Raw genomic sequence first — 20,687 nt, forward strand, 5'->3', positions numbered from 1 at the left:
CCAGCTAATGCAGTTAATTCTCAGTGCTGAAATGTCTGAATTCAATACCTGGAAATGTTTAAAAAGATAAAATCTAAGCCAGAGGGGTTTTACTCCATGGCAGAACACACTGCACTGTCCCAGGATTGTGTTGGAATGTATTTTTCTCATATTTCAGAGGAGGTTTATTCCACATCCTTGATCAAAGATGCAAAGCAAGAATGTTAAACCACCCAAAAACCACTGTAGCATCCAGTGCTTCAGTATCAATTTCCATCAAAAAAAAACACAACAAGATAATGCCAAGGAGTTTATTGAGCTTTTTATTTTTATGAAAAAGGAACACCTGGAGCACTATTATTATTTGGGTGAATTCCAGACCTTGTAAACATCCAGGACTCATTGTGGAATGAGCAGGGCCTGTGCATGATCCTTGATTTGCTGGCAGCAAACCCTTGTATAAATAATGAAAACAATGAGAGCTGAGCAATCCTTGCAGTCGATTTTTCTCCTACTTCTTGCGGCCAAGCTTTGGAGCCTTGTCCAGGCCCTGGATGTATTTCCGAGGTAGCTGATATTCTTCTGCAACACAACCAAGAGCTCACTTCAGCTAAGGAAGACTTAAAGAATTAAAAAAATCTCAGTTTTGCTGCAAGCAGCCCACTCCCAGAATCTTCTTACCAAGCAGCATCTTGGCCAGATGATGGATTTGGTTGCCTTGGATCTGGACCTGGACTCTGTCCTTTGTTCCTGGTGCTGGGCTGATGGTGGCACTGGCTTGGACCTTCTGTTGGAGGGTGTTGGCCACACACTGTGGGTCCAGACCATACAGCTCAAGGTTCTTGATAATTGTCACCTGTGGGGATTAATACTGATTGGATTAGAGGTGAAGAGGTAAAAATTATTGGAAACATCATTGCTGAGGCGTTAATAATGATTAGAAACATCACTGGGGAAGGGTTAAAAATGATTGGAAACGTCACTGCTGAGTGTTAATAATGATTGCAAACATCACTACTGAAGGGTTAAAAATGATTGAAAACTAGTTAGGACTAGAAATATCACTGCTGATGGGTTAAAAATGATTGAAAACTAGTTAGGACTAGAAATATCACTGCTGATGGGTTAATAATAATTGGAAACATCACTGCTGAAGGGTTAATAATGATTGGAAAGATCAGTGCTGAGAGGGGTTAATAATGATTGGAAGCTAGTAAGGACTGGAAACATCACTGCTGAAGGGTTAAATAATAATTAAAAACATCATTGGTCAAGAGATAATGATTGGAAACATCTCTGCTGAGGGGTTAAATAATAATTGCAAACATCATTGCTGAAGGGTTAATAATGATTGGAAATATAACTGTTGAGGGGTTAATAGTGATTGGAAACATAATAATGCTTGGAAACATCACTGCTGAGGGGTTAAAAAAATATTGGAAAAATCACTGCTGAAGGGTTAAATAATGATTGGAAACATCATTGCTGAAGGGTTAAATGAAAATTGGAAACCTCATGCTGAAACATTAATAATGATTGCAAACATCATTGCTGAAGGGTTAAAAGTTATTGGAAACATCACTGCTGAAGGATTAATAATGATTGGAAACATCACTGCTGGAGGGTTAAATGGTGAATTGGAAACATCACTGCTGAAGGGTTAAATAATAATTAGAAGCATCACTGCTGAAGGGTTAAAAATTGGAAATATCACTGATTTGGAAACATCAGTGCTAAAGAGTTAATAATGATTGGAAACATCACTGCTGAAGGATTAAATAATAATTAGAAACAACATTGCTGAAGGGAAAATAATGATTGGAAACATCACTGCTGAGGGGTTAAATAATTATTGGAAACATCACTGCTGAAGGGTTAAAAAATTATTTGAAACATCACTGCTTAGGGTTAAAAAATAATTAGAAACATCATTGCTGAAGGGTTAAAATGATTGGAAGCATCACTGCTGAAGGGTTAAAAATGATTGGAAGCTAGTAAGGACTAGTAAGGACTAGAAATATCACTGCTGAGGGGTTAATAATGATTGAACACATCACTGCTGAAGGGTTAAATGATAATTGGACTCATCACTGCTGAAGGGTTAATTATGATTGGAAACATCACTGCTGAAGGGTTAAATAATAATTGGAAATATCACTGCTGAAGATTGGAAACATCAGTGCTAAAGAGTTAATAATGATTGGAAATATTACTGCTGAAGGGTTAAAAATTATTGGAAGCTAGTAAGGACTAATAAGGAGAAGAAATATCAGTGCTGAGGGTTAATAATGATTGGAAACATCACTGCTGAAGGGTTAAATAATATTTGCATCATCACTGATGAGGAATTAAATAATAATTGGAAACATCACTGCTGAGTGGTTAATAAGGATTGGAAACATCACTGCTGAAGGGTTAAATGATAATTGGACTTATCACTGCTGAGGGGTTAATAATGATTGCCAAAGCTGCCCCAGGATCTGGGATTTCATCTGCTCAACCCCCTCATTTAATTGTGTTTTTTCACCTTCTTGTTCGATGATCTCTGTGCTATGCTGATGTCGATGGGCTCGATGTTTCCTTTCCTCACCACGGGTTCTTGGCCAGAAAATGTCACCTGGTGCAAGGGCTGCAGTCGTTCCAGGCACCTGCACAGAGCAATAATCTGTGTCATTCTGGGGAGATTGAGAACAAGCACCTGCTCAAAAGGCTGTCCCATTTAAGGTGTGAGATCTCATCTTGTTCCTATTTATCTCCAGGAAATTCTCCAGGAAATTACAAATCAGGCAGCTCCCAGCACGGGGTTTGAGTTGCAGCCAATCAATCTGTGCAGTTCTGGGAAGGGATATTGAGGGAACAATCACCTGCTCAAGAGTTCATCCCATTTGAGGTGTGAGATCTCATCCTGTTCTGATTTATCCAACAGGCAGTCACACAGGATGGCATTCACCTTTACAAAGCTGCAAAACAAAAGCACACAGAGGAACAAACCAGGTCATTTTTTTTTCCTCTAATTTCAGCCTCTCCTATGGAAGCAAGGGAGGAAAACTTCCACCTGTACTCACTTCTTGTTTGTTTCATCAACCAACTCATTACTCTTCACATAGCTAATGATGATGTTTCTCACCTCACTGCTTGACAGGATGCTGCCTTTTCTGAAGACAAAGAGAATTTTTGAATCAAAGTATTTGGGAGTTGGGTTCTGGCAGTAAGAGAAAAACAGCAACTACAATTTTGTTGCTCTCTTACTTTCTTTCTATTTTTGGGCTTACCTGTGTCCAGATTCCTGAAAGAGTGGGATCATTTTTGTGGACACCCCATAGAGTGGAATGATTTCAGGAGCATGGTACACTTGTTCTCTCTCTTCGCTTTTGCTGTCTTGGGCAGCAGAGGCTGAGGAAAACCCTTCAGGCACTGCAAATGCTTTAATGCTGCCACAAGAATTGTTTGGTGTGAGTGAAAGGGATGGAACAGAGCTGGAGGCAGCAGATTCCACTCCCTCTTTCAGAGATTCCAAATTCTTTTAAAGACTGTGATATTATTCTACGTACTCTGGGTGTTTCCAGTCCACGTCCACGATGCTCTCCACACCTTTGCTCAGCTCCTTCACCTGTAAGATCCTCTGGTGCTGCATGCATTGCAGGAATTTAGAGAACTGCAATCAGAAATGTGGAGTCAAGCATTTTAAACTCCTGCTCTTGTGTTTAAAACTTTTTCTCTTCTTCTGTTACTTATTAAAATTAATTTAAAAAAAGAAACAACACCCAAACAAAAAAAAAAAAATCTCACCTTCTTATAGCTTGATTTCTTTATGTCCAGTTGTTTTCCAGCAGGGCTATAAAGGGATTTTTTAAAAGTTCTTTAGTTATAAGTCACCCTTCATTTCTTCTTAAATCTTGCTACTTATGCTAGAAGTAGCAAGATTTAAGAATATAAATAACACAGTAAATATAATTAACATAGAGAAAGAGTTAGTCCAAAGAAGTTGATAAATAGAATGTGATGAGTGAAATTAGTGCTGATGTTCCTGTGGGCAGGCAAGCAGCCACTCAGGTCACTAAAGCATGGTGAAACCAATGCCAGCCAAGTCAAGTTGGCTCCCAAGAGCAAATCCAGGTCTGGACAATTCTTCCATTCAAATATTTAATAGAAGGATTGTATTTCATCAAAGTACTTGATGGCAATCCTTACATGCAAGTATTTAATATAAGGATTCTATCTGATCAAAGTATTTGATGGCAGAATTGAGCATAACCTTATTTAAGAGCTGGATTTTATTTTTTACTCAAAACCTTCTTCCTAAATATCCCACACAATCTCCACATTTTAAAGACCAAATCCCAGCATGCAAATCCCAATTCCATCTCCTTCCCACGTACCAGCAGGAGACCATGTGGCTGCCTAGAAATGTGCTGGTGAGCAGAGGGAGATCTGACTTCTTTACTCTGCATTTTAAGGCATGGAAAAAGCACTGATTAAACAAAGCATCCATTTGCTCTGCAGGGAGAAAAAAGAACAGGTACCATGAGTTGTCTGTGAGATTCAGCAAACCAAAGAGCATGGTTTGGTTTCAGTGGGATACAAAAATACCTTGTGGGGTCCTGCTGTCCTCAGCCTCCTGCTGGTCCTGTGTGCTGGCATCCTCAGCTGGTTCTGCAGCTCTGTTCTCATGGAGCTCCTCCTGCCCCAGCAGCTCTGCACAAGTGTCTCTGTCCCTCAGGCTCAAATCCCTGATGTCCACGTGCTGCTCTGGCTCAGGGGAGCAGCTGCTGCCAGGCTCCTTCCCCTGCAGCTCCTCCTGGTCTCCAGCACTCTCCACTGCAGCACAATCTGTTCCCAAGGGAGCTAAGGTAGGAGGAGAAGATTTGTCACCATATTCCCTACAAAAGGAAGAAAAAGCAGAACACAGCTTTCCTTTTGCTGCTTTCAACCACAGGACAGTGAACAGATGTCACCCTGAATAAAGGAAGTGGCACCTGCATGGGTCTTTTACTGCAATCTCTGAACTGTAAAATTTACTTTGAACTCATCTTCCTCCATAAACTCTAAATAAAGTTCCTATCTAAGCTGTACCCAAATAATTCACTAAATTGGCCTGACAGATTAACCTTAGATTTGGCTTTCAGTAAACACATGAACGTGTTGCCCATTGTCCCCAGTGCTGGCAGTTACCCACCAGAGGTGATCCAGGTGGGTGTGCAGCACAGCAACGCCCTTCCCCTTCATGCCAGCAGCCAGCATCTCCTCTGTGGACATGGTGGCAACTCCAACTGCCACGGGAGCTCTGGGGAAAAAGGGAATGTTGGAGCAGGACAACACAAACACCCTGTGCTAATGTGTCAGACTGAATCTATTTTACAACCACCCTGCTCTTTACAAGTTTTCAAGCAACTTCATATTTTCTAGTATCCTTCTGGTATGTAAGGTTTTCCAAAGAATCCTGAGCCTGGATGAACTGAAGGTTGTGCAGTGACACATTCTTGCTTTTAATAAATTACAAGAAGCACATGCACTGCCAGAAGAGACCAGCAGTGAGGGAAAACCAATTTTAGCACTCCCTCACTCAGAATTTTCACACAGACACAAAGGCAATTGTGCAGAATACAGTATTTTGTTAAAAACATTGGTCCAAAATAAACAATTTACAAAGCTTCCCACCTCAGCTCAAACATTTCCTAACTCATAAAATTAAGATTTTTTTTTCCTGCTGTATCTTTCACTGCTAAGGCTCCTCGAAGACAACACTTCTGATGTGATTTCCTCAAAACCTTCACTTCATTTTTAGTTTCTGGACCGGGCTGTGGATTGGAGAATGCTCTGTACCTGTTTCCCTGCAGGGTGACAGCACAGAGCGTGCCCCGTGTCACTTGAGGGAGGCCGGAAGGTGGCACCACAACGCCTGGCAGCATCAGGTCTGCGGGAAGAATGAAGCGCATCCATTTCTCAATGAAACGCTCAGGCACCGCCTCCTCCGCCCCCCTCCCTCCCGCTACTCAGCAAAACCACGAGCTGAGCACACGCCAGGGAGAGCAGGATTCTGTTTCTCCTCCCAAAGCACCGCTTTTCCCCGTGGAGTGCGGGATCCGATCCATAAGGCTGCTGGGCACATCCCAAAAAACTGCAGAGAGTGAAGCTTGCACAGCCCTGTCAGACCCGAGGGCTGTTTTTAACCGGCTCCCAGCAAAGCTCTTCATTGATGGCATGGAAAGGGAAAGGAACGAGAAGAAGTATCAGGAATAACCCATTTACCCTTCCCAAGGGAAGGTTACCCCAGCAGCTTTTTCCCTGGAGACAGAATTGCCTCAAAGCTGTCACTGCTGCCCCATCCCTCCTCAATGTGCCACATCAGCTGCAGCCAGCTGGGGAGATGAGAAACAGCCTCTTTGCTGTTTTGGACAGAAATCACAGCCCTGCTTCCTTCTGCTTCCCACAGCTTGGAGGATCATCTCAACACAGACAGATACAGCAAACCTGTGCTGGTGTTGCAACTGAAATCCAAAAGTGCTAGACTTAACATTTCTACAACTAAATTCCAAGGATGCAACAAAGATTCAAGACTGAGACATCAATTCTTCAAAGAAGATCATCAACTCTTCAAAGAAGACAACCTCATCACTAGACTCTGACTGTGGTTCGAGTTTTTCAGCTTTTCTCTCAATCTTTTAATTTAATTTAATGAATAGAAAGTTCAATTTTAAAAGATGTTAGTAATGAAACTTTACATCGTTAGCTTTCCTGTCTTTTTACAACTTTGCAATATATAACTAATCCATATTTTCTTTCTCACATTAGAGTATTCATGTTTCCGTAGACACGTTCTCTAGTGCAGTTTTTACTTCCCTTCACACAGGTGAAACTGGCAGCCATGCCTGTCATCCTTTCCTGCAAGCTTTTGCTTCCTTAGGTGTACCCCAAGAAGTAAAAACTGACAATGGTCCCGCATACATATCTCAAAAATTAGCCACATTTTTAAATGAATGAAGTGTTCGACACATTTTTAGTATTCCCCACTCTTCCACAAGCCAAGCAATCATTGAAAGAACACATCAAACCCTAAAACACATATTAGATCAACAGAGAGGGGGAACAGAGATTACCCCACAGATGAGACTGAATAATGGGATGATCACAAAGCAGAGCTTTCCATGCTGCAGCTGTGGCATGATGTCCTCACCAAAGGGTGGCAACAGCAGCTGCTTCCCCTCACTGCCGCTCTCCGCAGACTCCTGAGCTGTTCCATGGATTGGTTTTGCAGACATCTCATTCAGATTTTTCTCAGCATCCCTGATTTAATGTGGAGCCTGAAGAAGCCAAGATTTTTCCCTCTGCTCATTGTCACAAGTATTTTTATCAGGTCTAGAATGAACTCTGCAAATGCCACCAGAGCTCCACATGGCTGGGGACAGAAACCACATCAAGGCCTTAATGTGACCACATAAGCAGCATTAATTATGCAAATTACCAGGGCAGACAGCAAGTATTTGAATTTATGGAAGAGATATCCCAAAACATGCTGCGTTTGGGAACCGAATCTCCTGCAGTGCTCCAGTCTGAAGTGGTGCCTTTCCTCTCCCTCCTGAGGACCGGCTCTACCTCTCCCCTGCCTTTGTGGCCATTGTCCCTGGCCAGCTCCTTATCTTTGGATCCTGCACAGAGGTAGCCTGGTTGCCAGGGGCGATGAATGACCCGCAGGGCTCTTTCATCAATGTCCTGCCCCATTAGCGAGTCTTTCTGCCCAGAATCTGGGGCATTACAAGCCAGCAGCGAGGCTCTCTCAGATGTCTATCACAGCACTTCCTTTTCCCCAAAAGCAAACAAAGCAGCGAGACCTGAGTTCCACACTGGATGCTGTGTCATGGAAAAAGACATCCCTTCCTTCGTGAGCACCTCCAGGTAGATATCAAGGCTGCAGCAGCTCGAATTTAATCTTCTTCTGCTTGAGCAGTTCAGCAATTTAAAGTTTATAATGGGCTGATTTTCCTGAGTCTGAACTGCATCCAAAGCAGGTTCCAGAGAACAGAATCCTTTCCTGTTAGTCTTGATACATAATGAGCTGGTAGAGCCAGTAACCCAGGAATTCAGCTCCAACCCCACCTGCACAATCCACAGGCTGCCTGACAGTGATTGCAGCTTCCAAAATAAATTTCCTTCCTATCCACAGGATGAGCTTGTTCCCCCGGGCTCTGGCAGGAAGCAGGGTGGCAGCAGAGGAGCTTTCAAAGGGACAGACCAATGGCACAGGCAGCTCTGTGTCCCAGTTCAGGGCTGCTCATCACCCTGAGAAGGGATTTCCAAATCTCAGCCTCCCACACTGAGCAGGTTACTGCTTTAAACACCTTCACCTACTTTCCTTCGTTCACAAACTCTTTTTACAGCTAATTTATTTCCTTTTTAGGACACCACTACCACAATTTTTTTTGAGTACTCATTCCTTCTACTTGTTTCAGGTACATTTTTGCCACTGTGAAGGAAAACACCTAAAAAGCCCTGAAGGCAATTCCTTTTTGCAGTGCAAAGGGGCAAAGTTCTGGTGCTCTTACCTGCACCTCCTGCAAGTTTCTGTAGCACTGGGGGCCATGTTGTAAAGGCAGGGAGAAGGTCTGGGTAGACCCACAGAGTGTACACTGTCCCAAAACAGAAGCAAATATAAAAATGCATAATTAAGAACATTTCTAGATGCTGTTTCTTTTCATCTTTAAGACTAAACTCTTATTGGATAATCAAGGAGATTAAATTTAATTAGACAATAAAACACTTAATTGGATAATAAAGGAATGTGAAATCCAAACGATGCCACAATAATTAATTATTAATTGGAAAGGTAAGCAAAGAGGGAGGATTGCTCCAATCCCTTCCCCCTACCTGTTGGATACAGAACTTTCTCAACTTCAAACAGGATTGGGTTCCTGTGGTTCATGTAAACAGTGATGGCCTCCCCTTTGTGAGAGTATATTTTGATGACATTGAGCTCTTCCTTGCTTGGAACCAACTCAGCCACTTGTTCAGTGCTCAGGCTGGGAAAAGCTGCTGCCACATCACTTCGTAGCTTCCTCCTGCAATGACAAAATCCCAAATGTGTTACAAAGCTGCCTAGGCCATCCCTCAGACTAATTCCTACATCTGCTGTTCTGTTTTGTTGGCTGTTCCTGAGATTCCCACCTCTTCACAGGAGATAATTTGGAGCATTTGTGTCTGGGTTTACAAACCATGAAAAGTCTGAATACACTTGCCCTGCTCTTATCTTCTTTAAACATCTGCTTTCAGCTTCTGTTTGCTGCCCCTGCCTCTGTTTTGTGCTGTGATTTCACACTGGCTCTGCCCAGCCTGTCACCCACAGCTGGAGCAGGGGACAGCCAGATTTCCCTGTCCCCCAGTTTTATTTGAAGTTTAAGCCCCAGTGACCAGCACAGGGATGTTTGTGGTCATTCACAGCAGTGTTCAGTGAACCTGAACAATCAGGAGGTCAGCCCAGCAGTGCTGCTCAGGAACATAAAGAATTAAAGAATTACAGATGGTTTGGGTTAAAAGAGACTTTAAATCCCATCCAGTCCCACCCCTATCATGGCAGGGACACCTTCCACTATCCCAGGTGGCTCCCAGCCCCATCCAGCCTGGCCTTGGGCACTGCCAGAGATCCAGGGGCAGCCACAGCTGCTCTGGGCACCTGTGCCAGCACCTCCCCACCCTCACAAGGAATAATTTCTTCCTAATATCCAATATAAACCCACCTCCTCCAGTTTAAAGCCATTCCCTCTAATCCTGTCACTCCACGTCCTTATGCAAACCCCCTCTTCATCTCACAGCCCCATTAGACACTGAGCGCTGCTATAAATAAGCACAGAAGGCTTCATCCAGTCCTTGGCATAATATTTCAATTAAACCTGGCTTAATTATGGCAACATCTTCCAGCGAAACGCACACTCCGTGCTCAGGCCGGGAGTGTATCACAAGCAAGGGGTGAAAGCAGCTACTCGGGGGCATCGCCGCCCGCCACCGCGACCCCGAGGCCGGGCCCCGCGCGTCCCCCCGGCCCGGCGGGGATCCCTGCGGGGTCCCGGCGCGGCACTCACCGGTCCGAGCCCTTGATGCTGGTGTTGGCCCTCACGCGGAACGCCCTGGCGAACATGGCGGGCCCGCGCCGTCCCCTCAGCCCGCGGCGGCCGCCATAGCGCCGTCCGCGCCCATAAAGCGTCCGGCTGGAAACGGCGCCCGGCCGCGCCGAGCCCCCGCGACCCCCCGTCCCGCCGCCTTCAGGGCTCCCGGGCCCCCTCGCCCGCGTTGGGGACCCCCGCCCCAGCTCCCTGAGGGGCGCCAGTCCCCCTGCCCGGACTCCTTGAGGGGGTCCCGGTCCCCCCGTCCCAGCTCCTTGAGGGGTCTCGGTCTCCCCTGCCCCGACTCCTTGAGGGGTTCCCGGTCCCCCTCGCCCGCGTTGGAGACTCCCGCCCCAGCTCCTTGAGGGGGTCTTGGTCTCCCCACTCCAGCTCCTTAAGGGGGTCTCGCTCCCCCCAAGGCCGGTTCCCTGAATGGTCCCTGTCACCCCGCCCCAGCTCCCTGAGGGAGTCCCGGACTCCCCATCCCGGCTCCTTGAGGGGTCCCAGTCTCCCCACCCCGGGTCCTTGATGGGGTCCTGGTCCCCCTGCCCCAGTGCCTTGAGGGGTCTCGGTCTCCCCACCCCGGCTCCCTGAGGGGGTCTTGGTCTCCCCGCCAGGATCTGGGGTCCCCCCCACGGCACCCCCCCAGGTTCCTCCACACGAGGGGTTCTCAGAAATGTGGGGGTTCTTTTGTGCTTAAACTTCTGAGCTGTCTTCTGGTTAATGTACCCTGGCAGCTGGGCATTCTTACTGTGATTTATACATTTGCTTGCGTGTTCCTGATCGATTTCTAGCTGGAAATCGAGAGTATGGAATGGGTAGGAGTATTACAGGAGTGTTGTAGTGATTGGAGCCTTCCCAGGATCACGGAGTTACGAAGATTGGAAAATCCCTCTAAGATCATCGAGTCAAATCAGTGCCCGATGCCCACGTTGTCCCCAGCCCAGAGCACTGAGTGCCACATCTATCCTCCCTTGGACACCTCCAGGGATGGGCACTCCAAACCCCCCTGGGCAGCCCCTTCCAGCCCTTTCCATGAGGAAATTCCTGCTCATGTCCAACCTGAGCCTCCCCAGCCCAGCCTGAGGCCATTCCCTCTCCTCCTGTCCTGTTCCCTGGGATAAGATCCCAAATCCCCTCCAGCTGTCCCCTCCTGGCAGGAGTTGTGCAGAACCAGAAAGTCAAACTCCACTTGATTTTTAAAATTTTTTTCATTAATTTAAGGGCAGTTTGTGGAAATAAATACACCTCCTACATCTCATTAGAGAGCTGTCATGTTCCAAAACACCACCGACGCCTCCAGCTCTGTAACCCCCTCTGTACCAGGAGAAATCCATGGCTGCTCGTGGGGACCTGAGCGTTGTCCTGGACTTTTTACTCCAAACCAATTCCTGCAAAGCGGCTGGCAGGGTTGGGCAGCCTGTGCTGTCCCAGAGCCCCCTTCCTGCAGCACTCAGCATTTTGCCTCCATCCATCTCTTCCCAGCCACGTTACTACTGAGCGTTCCTTCTACACCTCGGTGTGAGGAGGTTCCTTTCCTCCATGCCGAGCACCCCGCGGCCTGTGGGGGCCTCGCGGAGCGAGTTCGGCTGAGGGGAGAAGGGAGGCGAGCGCTGGAGCTCCGCAGCCCCGGTGCGGAGTTTGGCTGAGGGGAGAAGCGGGGCCAGAGCGGGAGCTCCACAGCCCCTGGCACGATCCCGCCCCGGCGGCCTCCTCTCCCCCAGGCCGAGCACTCCGCGGTGTGCGGCGGTCCCGTAGGGCGGGTTCGGCTGAGGGGACAAGCGAGGGAGCGCTGGAGCACCGCAGCCCCGGGTGCGGGATCCTGTAGGGCGGGTTTAGCTCAGGGGAGAAGAGAGGCGAGCGCTGGAGCGCCGCAGCCCCGGGTGTCCTGCGAGGCGGGTTTAGCTCAGGGGAGAACCGAGCTGAGCGCCGGAGCTCCGCAGCCCCCGGGAGTGGGGGTCCCGTAGGGCGGTTTAGCTCAGGGGAGAAGCGCAGCCCCGGTTGCTGGGGTCCCGTAGGGCGGGTTTAGCTCAGGGGAGAAGGCGCAGCCCCGGTTGCTGGGGTCCCGTAGGGCGGGTTTAGCTCAGGGGAGAAGGCGCAGCCCCGCCAGCGGGGGTCTCACGGGGCGGGTTTAGCTGAGGGGAGAACCGAAGCCAGCGCTGGAGCTCCGCAGCCCCGGGTGTCCTGCGAGGCGGGTTTAGCTCAGGGGAGAACCGAGCTGAGCGCCGGAGCTCCGCAGCCCCCGGGAGTGGGGGTCCCGTAGGGCGGGTTTAGCTCAGGGGAGAAGGCGCAGCCCCGCCAGCGGGGGTCTCATGGGGCGGGTTTAGCTGAGGGGAAAACCGAAGCCAGCGCTGGAGCTCCGCAGCCCCGGGCGCGATCCCGCCCCGGCAGCGCTGCGCAGGCGCGGGCGGGCGGGCGGGGGCCGTTCCCGGGGCAACGGCCGGGCCGGGCCGGGGCCGAGCGGCCGCGCTGGGCAGCGGCACCCGCCGGGAATGGGGCCCGCGCCGGGGCCCCCCCGACACGATGCTGCTCGGCAGGAAGCCGGACGGGCCTCTCGCCGCGGGTGAGGAGGAGGAGGGGGCGGCCGGGGGTCCCGCGGGGTTGGGGGAAAGGGCGGGATGCGGTTTGGGTCGGTGGCCGCCGAGCCCCCCGCGTGGTCCCAGCCGTCCGTCGGGTCTGTCGCGATAGGCGTCGCGATTTTAAGTTTTTGAGCAGTCGACAGCGAGAGACGCCGCCTTATTTTTTTTTTCCTTCCCCACGCTTTTGCAGCTGTAATTCTCACATCTCATTTTTAAGGGATAACCTGCTTTAAAGGATAGTCCTATCAAGCGTTTAAGTATTTGCTCGTTTTCTGCTCGTTTGGGATTATCCTGATTAAGGGGAAGCGGGGGAATGGTGGTCAGTGATTCTTAGGGATGTATTTTTTTGCTCTGCAGAAGTTGATTAACAAAAAAGAACCTCTAAATTAAAAGTATCTCGAATTAAGATTTCCCAGAAGCATCGCACTCCTGCGGTTTGAAAATTCAGTTAAATTCCAAAGATCATTTAATGAATGAAGGAGAATCGATGATTTTACAGACTAAATGTGCATTTAAGCGTTTGGCTCTGTCGGTGTGAATTGTGGTGAATAACTGGTTTGTGTGTGGGACCGTTCCAGCCAGGATTGGAGATGGATTATACGACTCCTATATGAGGATAGATGAGTGTAGATACCCAGAGCCTACAAATGAAGAACGGAGCCCCTCGGGAATTCCTTCCCTTTCAAGACCTCATGTGAGTATTTTTAAGTCATCTGTGTCTTCACGTTGTGCTGTGTGGGAGTGAGAGCTGTGTGGGGGTCTCATACCTCCCTACAGAGAATAGATTTTAAAACTGGCATTTTGCAGCTTTGTAGAGGCTTCTTAAAATTATTGGGTTTTTTGAGCACAAAAATGATGTGCTGTATTCAGTGCAGAACTTGCTGGCAGCCTCAGGAACCCCATTTTACTGCCCTCAGCTCGTGTTTTAATTAAAAAAAAGTTACTTTACAAAGGCTTGAAGCGTTGTGCCGTGTCACCTTGTACTCTGATAAGTCAATCCACACATGCTTTGCTCTGCCTCCTCCTGCACGTTCCCATTTTAGTTTTCCCTCATGAAAATTCTGACGGGTAAGTAACATAGGAGCAGTGTGAGTCTGTGTGGCTGCCAACCACCTCACAAAAGTACCTTTCTGCTCTGAAAACTTGGGCATTATCTGTCACTTCTTTTGCTACCAAAATAGTCCTTATGAGGTGAAGGTGTTGCCGGGCTCTTTCATCAGGGCTCTGTTCCCTCAGCAGATATGGAGCTGGGAGATTTTTTTTCCCTTTAATTGGCTCAGTAGTGCTCGTGTTCAGCTGTACTTTTGTACACTGATCTGTCCTTTAGATGGGTTTTAAATGTGTTCTGGCTCTTGTTGAGTTCTGGCAGAAGGGAAGGAGCTTAAGCTTAAAAAAAAACCTCTCACTTTCTAAAAAGTGAAAATAGACATTGCCCTGAGTGGGGAATGCATTTGGAAATCATCACCTTGTGGGATTTTGTTGTAACAAATTTGGTCTGTGCAAACTCAGGGGCATGAGTCTGGTTTTTTTTTTCCCTTTTTGGAAATGTTGAGGGGGAACAGAAGGTATTTGGAGTTCTGTGGAGCAGCAGGGTTTGAAGAGTGGTGGGTTGGGGTTTTTTGTGTGCAGGGATATGGAAACATTTCAGCTGCAGTGTTTCAAGCTGTAGTGTGACTTCACTTGTTCATAACTGAGTACAAGTCAGTAGAGTGGAACTATCCAATGAAATACAAATATAAACCCATGAATATTTTGTTTGATTTGTCTTCATCTGTGTTTTTTTCCTTGAAGCCTGTTAACTTTTTAGGGCAAGCTTAAGGGTTTATAGCATGCCCAGTTTGTGTGGTGACGTATCAATAAAATCCATCCTCAGTTGTATCAGGCAAGCAGGAGCTGAGGCTGAAAATGGTGGGGCTGAGTTTTAATGGGAAAATACCCATTAAATGGGTATTTAAAAATATTTAAAATACCCATTAATGACAATTTTAGTTTTCTTGCAAGATGTTTTATTATAATGTAATGTTACATGAGAATTGAGGAGTTGTGCTGACTGCAGCTCCCCATTCCTTCATCTGAGCCTGCAGAGAACACAAAATCTCTCTGCTTTGAGAACACATGGGCTGGATTCAGTCTGTTTAATTCAGAGCATCTCTGCAAACCAGTTTGTGTAGGAATTGCAGCAACTGTTTCCTTGTCAGTGAAAATGAAGTTTTATCAGGGAGAGTTTTCAACAGGGTGCCACTGGTGTTGTCAGCCTCATTTCTCGCCTGCACTTCAGCAATTAAACAAAAAACTTGTGGAGGCTGGGATTTGTAAAATAAAGCTGTTGAAAGAAAGCTGGTGTTACCCAGGAGTCATCTGAGTGCAGCTCTCCTGAGTTCAAGTGAAGATGGAGCTATATTTGTGTCTCACCATCATGTGGCAACTGATTTTGGGAGTCCTCTAAGAATGAAAATTGAGACCTTACTACCGTTGAGTCAGGTTTGAAATCCAAAGCCATAATTCCTTCATTAAGAAATCGTTCCAGGATAAATGGAATCATGGATTCCTGGTTTATTTAGGGATTCAAAGGTACAAAATGTTTGCTATGAACAGCAACACAAGCAGAGCTGCTGCTACTCTTGGGTGGAGAATATTTAAACAAGTGTGACCCTAGTTCTGTGTTTATATCTTCTGTTTATTTGTAAACTTTCTGTTTGGGTCTGCTAACTGAAGAGACTTTGAGCCAGCTCTGAAAAAATGTCATTCTTATCTCAGAGGTTCAGGCAGGCTCCAAGAAAAAGGCGTTTATCCCGAGTTAGCAGGGCTGGGCTCTGTTGTTTTCATTGCAGCCTCTGGCTAGGCATGTCCCTCCCAGTACACTGCATTTTGGGCTTGATAGGAGGAGTGGAGCTTGGTAGGATCTCTCCATGTTGATAAGAGCTGATTTCTGCAGGGAAATACCCATTTTTTGGTGCTTATGAGCAAGAACTAACATTTCAGGGCAGCACCAACAAACAGAGTCTTTTATGAGCTGTGTGTAGTTGGCTTTGGGGAGAACATTCACTTCCCTTATTTGCTGACCCTGCTGAGATGTTGGACTGGATGTAACTAAAAAGGAATTTGGTTTTATGGCCGTGGGGCTGCAGGTTTATTTATATTTTTTTGTTTGATTCCTATGTAGTTATTTTGGTTTTCAGGGATTTGGTTTGGCATGTGTCTGAGATCTTTATTTTTAGATTAAAGGACAAAATGGAAAACAGATGTTGCTGCTTCAGTCAGGGCTTCTTCCGTTCTGCCTGGGATGGGACAACACCTCTGTGCTGCCTCTCAGCAAGCAGGAAAAGGAAAAACTGCAGTGCTGGTGGGGAACTGACCTCCGGGGTGTTCAGCATTTACTAAATAGTAAAATTGACAAGCCTGGAAAATTTCACAGTGTTCTTCTCACCTTCTATGGGTTTGTTTCAGATGTAAATATTTTAGCACATGGTGCTAAGAGGGAGTGCTTGCAGACTGCTCTCAGCTGAGTTGGAGTGGGAGTTGTTCCTGGTTATTCAAGTCGGTGTTAAGAGAGTTGTGCAGCTCTGTCTTCCCTCTGTGACAGTGCCAGGACCCAAGAGAACGGCTGGAGCTGTGTCAGGGGGGGTTTAGGTTGGATAAAAGTTCCTCCCCAAAGGATGGTGGGGCATAGAACAGGCTGCCCAGGGCATGGGCACAGCCCCAAGGCTGCCAGAGCTCCAGAGAAACGCTCTCAGGGGCTGGGAGGGATTTTTGTGGGTCCCTTCCAGCTCAGGATATTCTACAATTCCACCATGATTTCAAAGAGAGGTGTGGATATGATGATGTTTTCCCCTTGAAATTAACCCCCCACAATTATTTTTTAGATTCTAAAGGTTGGTTTACCTTGCCCTGCCCTGTCTTTCTGCTGTTCCTCATGCAGCTGCCTCACAGCAGCCATATGTCACCTGCTGGGGTTGCTTTGTGTCCCTTTGGCAGCGTGGCTGTGCAATCCTCCTGCCACTTCTCTGCACATCCATGTCCCATTCACTGCTCCAGACAGGTGCAAGTTGCATCTGTTGGTTGGATAAAAGTTCTTCCCCAAAGAGTGGTGGGGCACAGAACAGGCTGCCCAGGGCATGGGCACAGCCCTAAGGCTACCAGAGCTCCAGAACAGTGGGGACAGGGAGGGATTTTGTTGGACTTGATGATTTTTGTGGGTCCCTTCCAGCTCAGGATATTCTACAATTCCACCATGATTTCAAAGAGAGGTGTGGATATGATGATGTTTTCCCCTTGAAATTAACCCCCCACAATTAATTTTTATATTCTAAAGGATGGTTTACCTTGCCTTGCCCTGTCCTTCTGCTGTTCCTCATGCAGCTGCCTCACAGCAGCCATATGTCACCTGCTGGGGTTGCTTTGTGTCCCTTTGGCAGCGTGGCTGTGCAATCCTCCTGCCACTTCTCTGCACATCCACGTTCCATTCCCTGCTCCAGACAGGTGCAAGTTGCATCTGTTGGTGGTTGTGCTGCTGCACCCACGTTTGAAGCTAAACATAGCTGTTCCCTGGCCCTGCACAGGCTGGAGATGGGTATTTTGTGGTTGTTTGAGTCTTTGGCTGTCTAGGGTTTCCCTTTCTGGATTTAAAAGCACATGTGCTGTTTCAGGGAGTTGCTTTCTCTTTGTGTACCCTTCTATAACTATGCTTGTAACTTAATTTAGCCCAGCATTTTATATTTGTTCCTAATAAATGCCAAACTCATCCGTGTTACCGATTTTCTGTTGGTAGTGATTTTATTTTTAATCTGTGCTTTAAAAGATAAACTAAACTACTTTTTCCCTTGTAGGTTTCTATCAACAAACTTATAATGAAGGATCACCCTCTGGCTGCAAATCAGGTCAAAGTGGAGCAGTTATTTGAGGACTCTGGCAACAGAAGGAGCAGCACTCTTCACTCTGCAGGCCTTACTCCAGAAAGATCTCTCCCTTCTCTGTCCAAAGAGAAAAGCCTAGAGAGCCTGGGTGCCAGAGGCAATGGAAGCTCCTTGAAATCACATAAAGCTATCTCCCAAGCTCCAGAGGAAGCTGTCAAACAATTCAAACATCTGCTGTCACCTTATGAGCAGCAGGAGATCTTCAGTTTCTCTGAGATTTACTTTGTGGGGCCGTCTGCCAAAAAGAGGCAGGGGGTGATCGGCGGCCCCAACAACGGCGGCTACGACGACGATCAAGGCAGCTACATCCACGTGCCCCACGACCACCTGGCCTACAGGTATGAGGTGCTCAAAATCATTGGAAAAGGCAGTTTTGGACAAGTTGCTAAAGTCTATGATCACAAACTCCACCAACACCTGGCCTTAAAGATGGTTCGCAATGAGAAGAGGTTCCATCGGCAAGCTGCCGAGGAGATCAGGATCCTGGAGCACCTGAAGAAGCAGGATAAAACAGGCAGCATGAATGTGATCCACATGCTGGAGAGCTTCACCTTTCGGAACCACATCTGCATGACCTTTGAACTCTTGAGCATGAACCTGTATGAGCTGATTAAAAGGAATAAATTTCAGGGGTTTAGCCTCCAGTTGGTTCGAAAGTTCGCTCACTCCATCCTGCAGTGTTTGGATGCCCTTTATAGAAACAGAATCATCCACTGTGACTTGAAGCCAGAAAATATCCTCCTAAAACAGCAAGGGAGGAGTGGAATCAAGGTTATAGATTTTGGGTCCAGCTGTTTTGAGCACCAAAGAGTCTACACCTACATCCAGTCCCGGTTTTATCGGGCGCCAGAGGTGATCCTGGGGAGCCGCTATGGGATGCCCATAGACATGTGGAGCTTTGGCTGCATTCTGGTGGAACTTTTGACTGGCTACCCTCTTTTCCCTGGAGAGGACGAGGCAGACCAGCTGGCCTGTATCATGGAACTTCTTGGAATGCCACCTCAGAAGCTTTTGGATCAATCCAAACGAGCCAAGAACTTCATCAACTCCAAGGGTCACCCCCGTTACTGCACGGTGCTGACGCAGCCCGACGGGAAGGTGACCCTGAGCGGGAGCCGCTCGCGCCGGGGCAAGGTCAGGGGTGCCCCGGGGAACAAGGACTGGGTGACAGCTCTGAAGGGCTGTGATGACCCCTTGTTCACTGGTTTCCTCAAGGACTGCCTCAGCTGGGATCCCTCCACACGCATGATTCCCAGCCAGGCCCTGCGGCACCCCTGGATCTGCAAACGGGTGCCCAAAGCGGCCGCCTTGGAGAAAAGCTCCGGCAGGAGGATTTCCAGCTATTCAGGTTCCTTCCAAGGAATTGCTAACAAGCTGCCTCCTGTGGCTGCAGTCCCCAGCAAGCTGAGGGCCAGTCTGGCCACTGAGCCCAGTGGCAGCATCCCTCTGTGTACTGTGCTCCCCAAACTGGTCAGCTAGTGGGGAGTGCTGGGTTCCCAGGATACCCCGTGTGTGTTCACTGTCTGTTCATGCCCTGGGAGGAAATGAAATGAGAGGGTTTTAATGGATTTACTCTGTGTTAGGGGCTCAGGCTGGAATATTGGAAGGTCAGTCAGAAATGTGCACATTAAAGGGCTGATTTTATCCAGTTGCTTCACTCACACCTGGTGCATACCCCACTCAGCTGGGGAGTTCAGAGACACTTTGGCTGATGTGCTGTTTAAAAATGCTGGTTTAGAAATCAAACCATTTATCATGGTTCAACAGGTTCTTTTGCTCAAGGCAGGAAAGGAACTTGATTCAAACTCCATGTTTTTAGTTGTCTCCAGCTGAACTCTTTCTTTTCCAGGGGAAAGTTTTTAAATCTCTTGTCAAAAGCACAAATGCATTAATGTAATGCATTAGGAACTTATTTGCAAATTGCTTAAGTTTGAAGAATTTTATTTCTCTGCGTTGCTTTTCCCTTATCTGTCCTGGGATTTTAAAAACTGTGATGGGATGTAGACACCAAAGGAATTTGTCATTGGAAAAGAAAATACTCAGATGATAAAATTACAAAGCAGCCATGAAAAAATGAAATGCCATGAAACACAGGATATATCTAAATAAAGCTACTAATTTCTGTAACACTTGCTATTTCCCCCTAAAAATCTATGGAAAGCTTGTAGGGGAATTTGGGATCAGGCCTGCTCCATCACAATTGTGGGCCAGTTTGTTCAGGTAATGATTGAATTCTCTGTTTCTTTGGAGCTCAGATTTCCATCATCAGTTCTGCCAGGTGTGTTTCTTTGTTTTTCCTGTGTTTTTTAAACAAAAATGTTGAACTTCAAGAGCTGGTTTATATCCATGTTTGAGATTCTGATAATTGCAAAAAATTATCTTTTTGTGTAGAGTGAATTCCATTGAATTACATGAAGCTCTTTTAATAAAAATGCAAACATGCCACCCCTGTCAGACAAGTAGAACTTTTTCAGGCCCAGGGCTGTGACTGGAAAATAAGGGAGGGTGGGGAAACACACATTAATAATTGGGAGTGTGCTCTGAAATCCCAACAAAATCTCTGGAAACATAACCAGGAAAGGCTGATAAGGTGCAAGAACTGGCTGATCCAAATGGAAATATTTAATGGGAAGAGCTGCTTTGTTTCTAATTGCCTTCCTTCAGGCCTTTGGGTGCCTACATTTTCTCATTCTTGAACTCCATGAGCTTGTATTTCCTCTTCCTTTATCTCCCCAGAACATGCCAGGGTGGTGTGACCTGTCACAAGCACAGCACAGCTTGTTGGGGTTGTTCCTTGCAGCCTCACATGGCTCAAGTCCATCCCCAGAACCATCTGATCCCTTGCCAGGTGCCTGAGCAGGACTTTAAATGCAATTTAGAGCTTTTAGGAACAGAAGGTTTGAAATGTAATCACTTTCTCCACAGCAGGTTTTGAATGCTCAAAGAAGGAGACTCTCACTATGCAAACAAAGGAGTCACCAGGGTGATTTTAAAGATAAATGAACAAATGTTCAGTAGGAGACCCTTCCCCTGAGGAGCTGGGGCTGCTCTGGCCCCTCTGGGTCATTACACCCCGCAAAAAACCTCAAAAAGACTCAGCCAAAGCTCCAAAGGGCTTTAAACTG

The 20,687-nt window shown here is 47.1% G+C and overlaps 2 protein-coding genes across 2 annotated transcripts; one reads left to right on the forward strand and one right to left on the reverse strand.

The window, feature by feature from the left end:
- Positions 1–276: 276 nt before the first annotated feature.
- Positions 277–10,146, reverse strand: EIF2D (eukaryotic translation initiation factor 2D). The gene is made up of 15 exons (XM_059487904.1): positions 10,050–10,146; positions 8,842–9,032; positions 8,520–8,603; positions 5,803–5,893; positions 5,156–5,263; positions 4,570–4,859; positions 4,359–4,476; positions 3,769–3,814; positions 3,531–3,634; positions 3,252–3,410; positions 3,045–3,134; positions 2,844–2,939; positions 2,507–2,627; positions 661–835; positions 277–561 (listed from the first exon to the last, which is right to left on the reverse strand). Exons 1-15 carry the CDS (start codon positions 10,103–10,105, stop codon positions 491–493), a joined length of 1,800 nt encoding a protein of 599 aa, XP_059343887.1. The 5' UTR covers positions 10,106–10,146; the 3' UTR covers positions 277–490.
- A 2,283-nt stretch (positions 10,147–12,429) lies between these two features.
- Positions 12,430–20,021, forward strand: DYRK3 (dual specificity tyrosine phosphorylation regulated kinase 3). Its single transcript, XM_059487766.1, has 3 exons — positions 12,430–12,633; positions 13,228–13,343; positions 17,476–20,021. The coding sequence occupies exons 1-3, from the start codon at positions 12,594–12,596 to the stop codon at positions 19,039–19,041; spliced, it is 1,722 nt and encodes a 573-aa protein (XP_059343749.1). The 5' UTR covers positions 12,430–12,593; the 3' UTR covers positions 19,042–20,021.
- Positions 20,022–20,687: the final 666 nt, after the last annotated feature.

Source organism: Ammospiza nelsoni, chromosome 23 (assembly GCF_027579445.1).
Source record: "Ammospiza nelsoni isolate bAmmNel1 chromosome 23, bAmmNel1.pri, whole genome shotgun sequence".
In the NCBI taxonomy this organism is placed as follows: domain Eukaryota; kingdom Metazoa; phylum Chordata; class Aves; order Passeriformes; family Passerellidae; genus Ammospiza; species Ammospiza nelsoni.

Excerpts from the sequence above, each read along its gene's own strand:
- DYRK3 (XM_059487766.1), top strand. The coding sequence starts at position 12,594 with ATGCTGCTCGGCAGGAAGCCGGACGGGCCTCTCGCCGCGG. Across the intron at positions 12,634-13,227 it reads GGACGGGCCTCTCGCCGCGG|CCAGGATTGGAGATGGATTA; the intron begins GTGAGGAGGAGG and ends GGACCGTTCCAG. Across the intron at positions 13,344-17,475 it reads CTTCCCTTTCAAGACCTCAT|GTTTCTATCAACAAACTTAT; the intron begins GTGAGTATTTTT and ends TTTCCCTTGTAG.
- EIF2D (XM_059487904.1), bottom strand. The coding sequence starts at position 10,105 with ATGTTCGCCAGGGCGTTCCGCGTGAGGGCCAACACCAGCATCAAGGGC. Across the intron at positions 2,628-2,843 it reads TGGGATGAACTCTTGAGCAG|GTGCCTGGAACGACTGCAGC; the intron begins GTGATTGTTCCC and ends TGCTCTGTGCAG. Across the intron at positions 562-660 it reads TCTGGCCAAGATGCTGCTTG|AAGAATATCAGCTACCTCGG; the intron begins GTAAGAAGATTC and ends GTTGTGTTGCAG.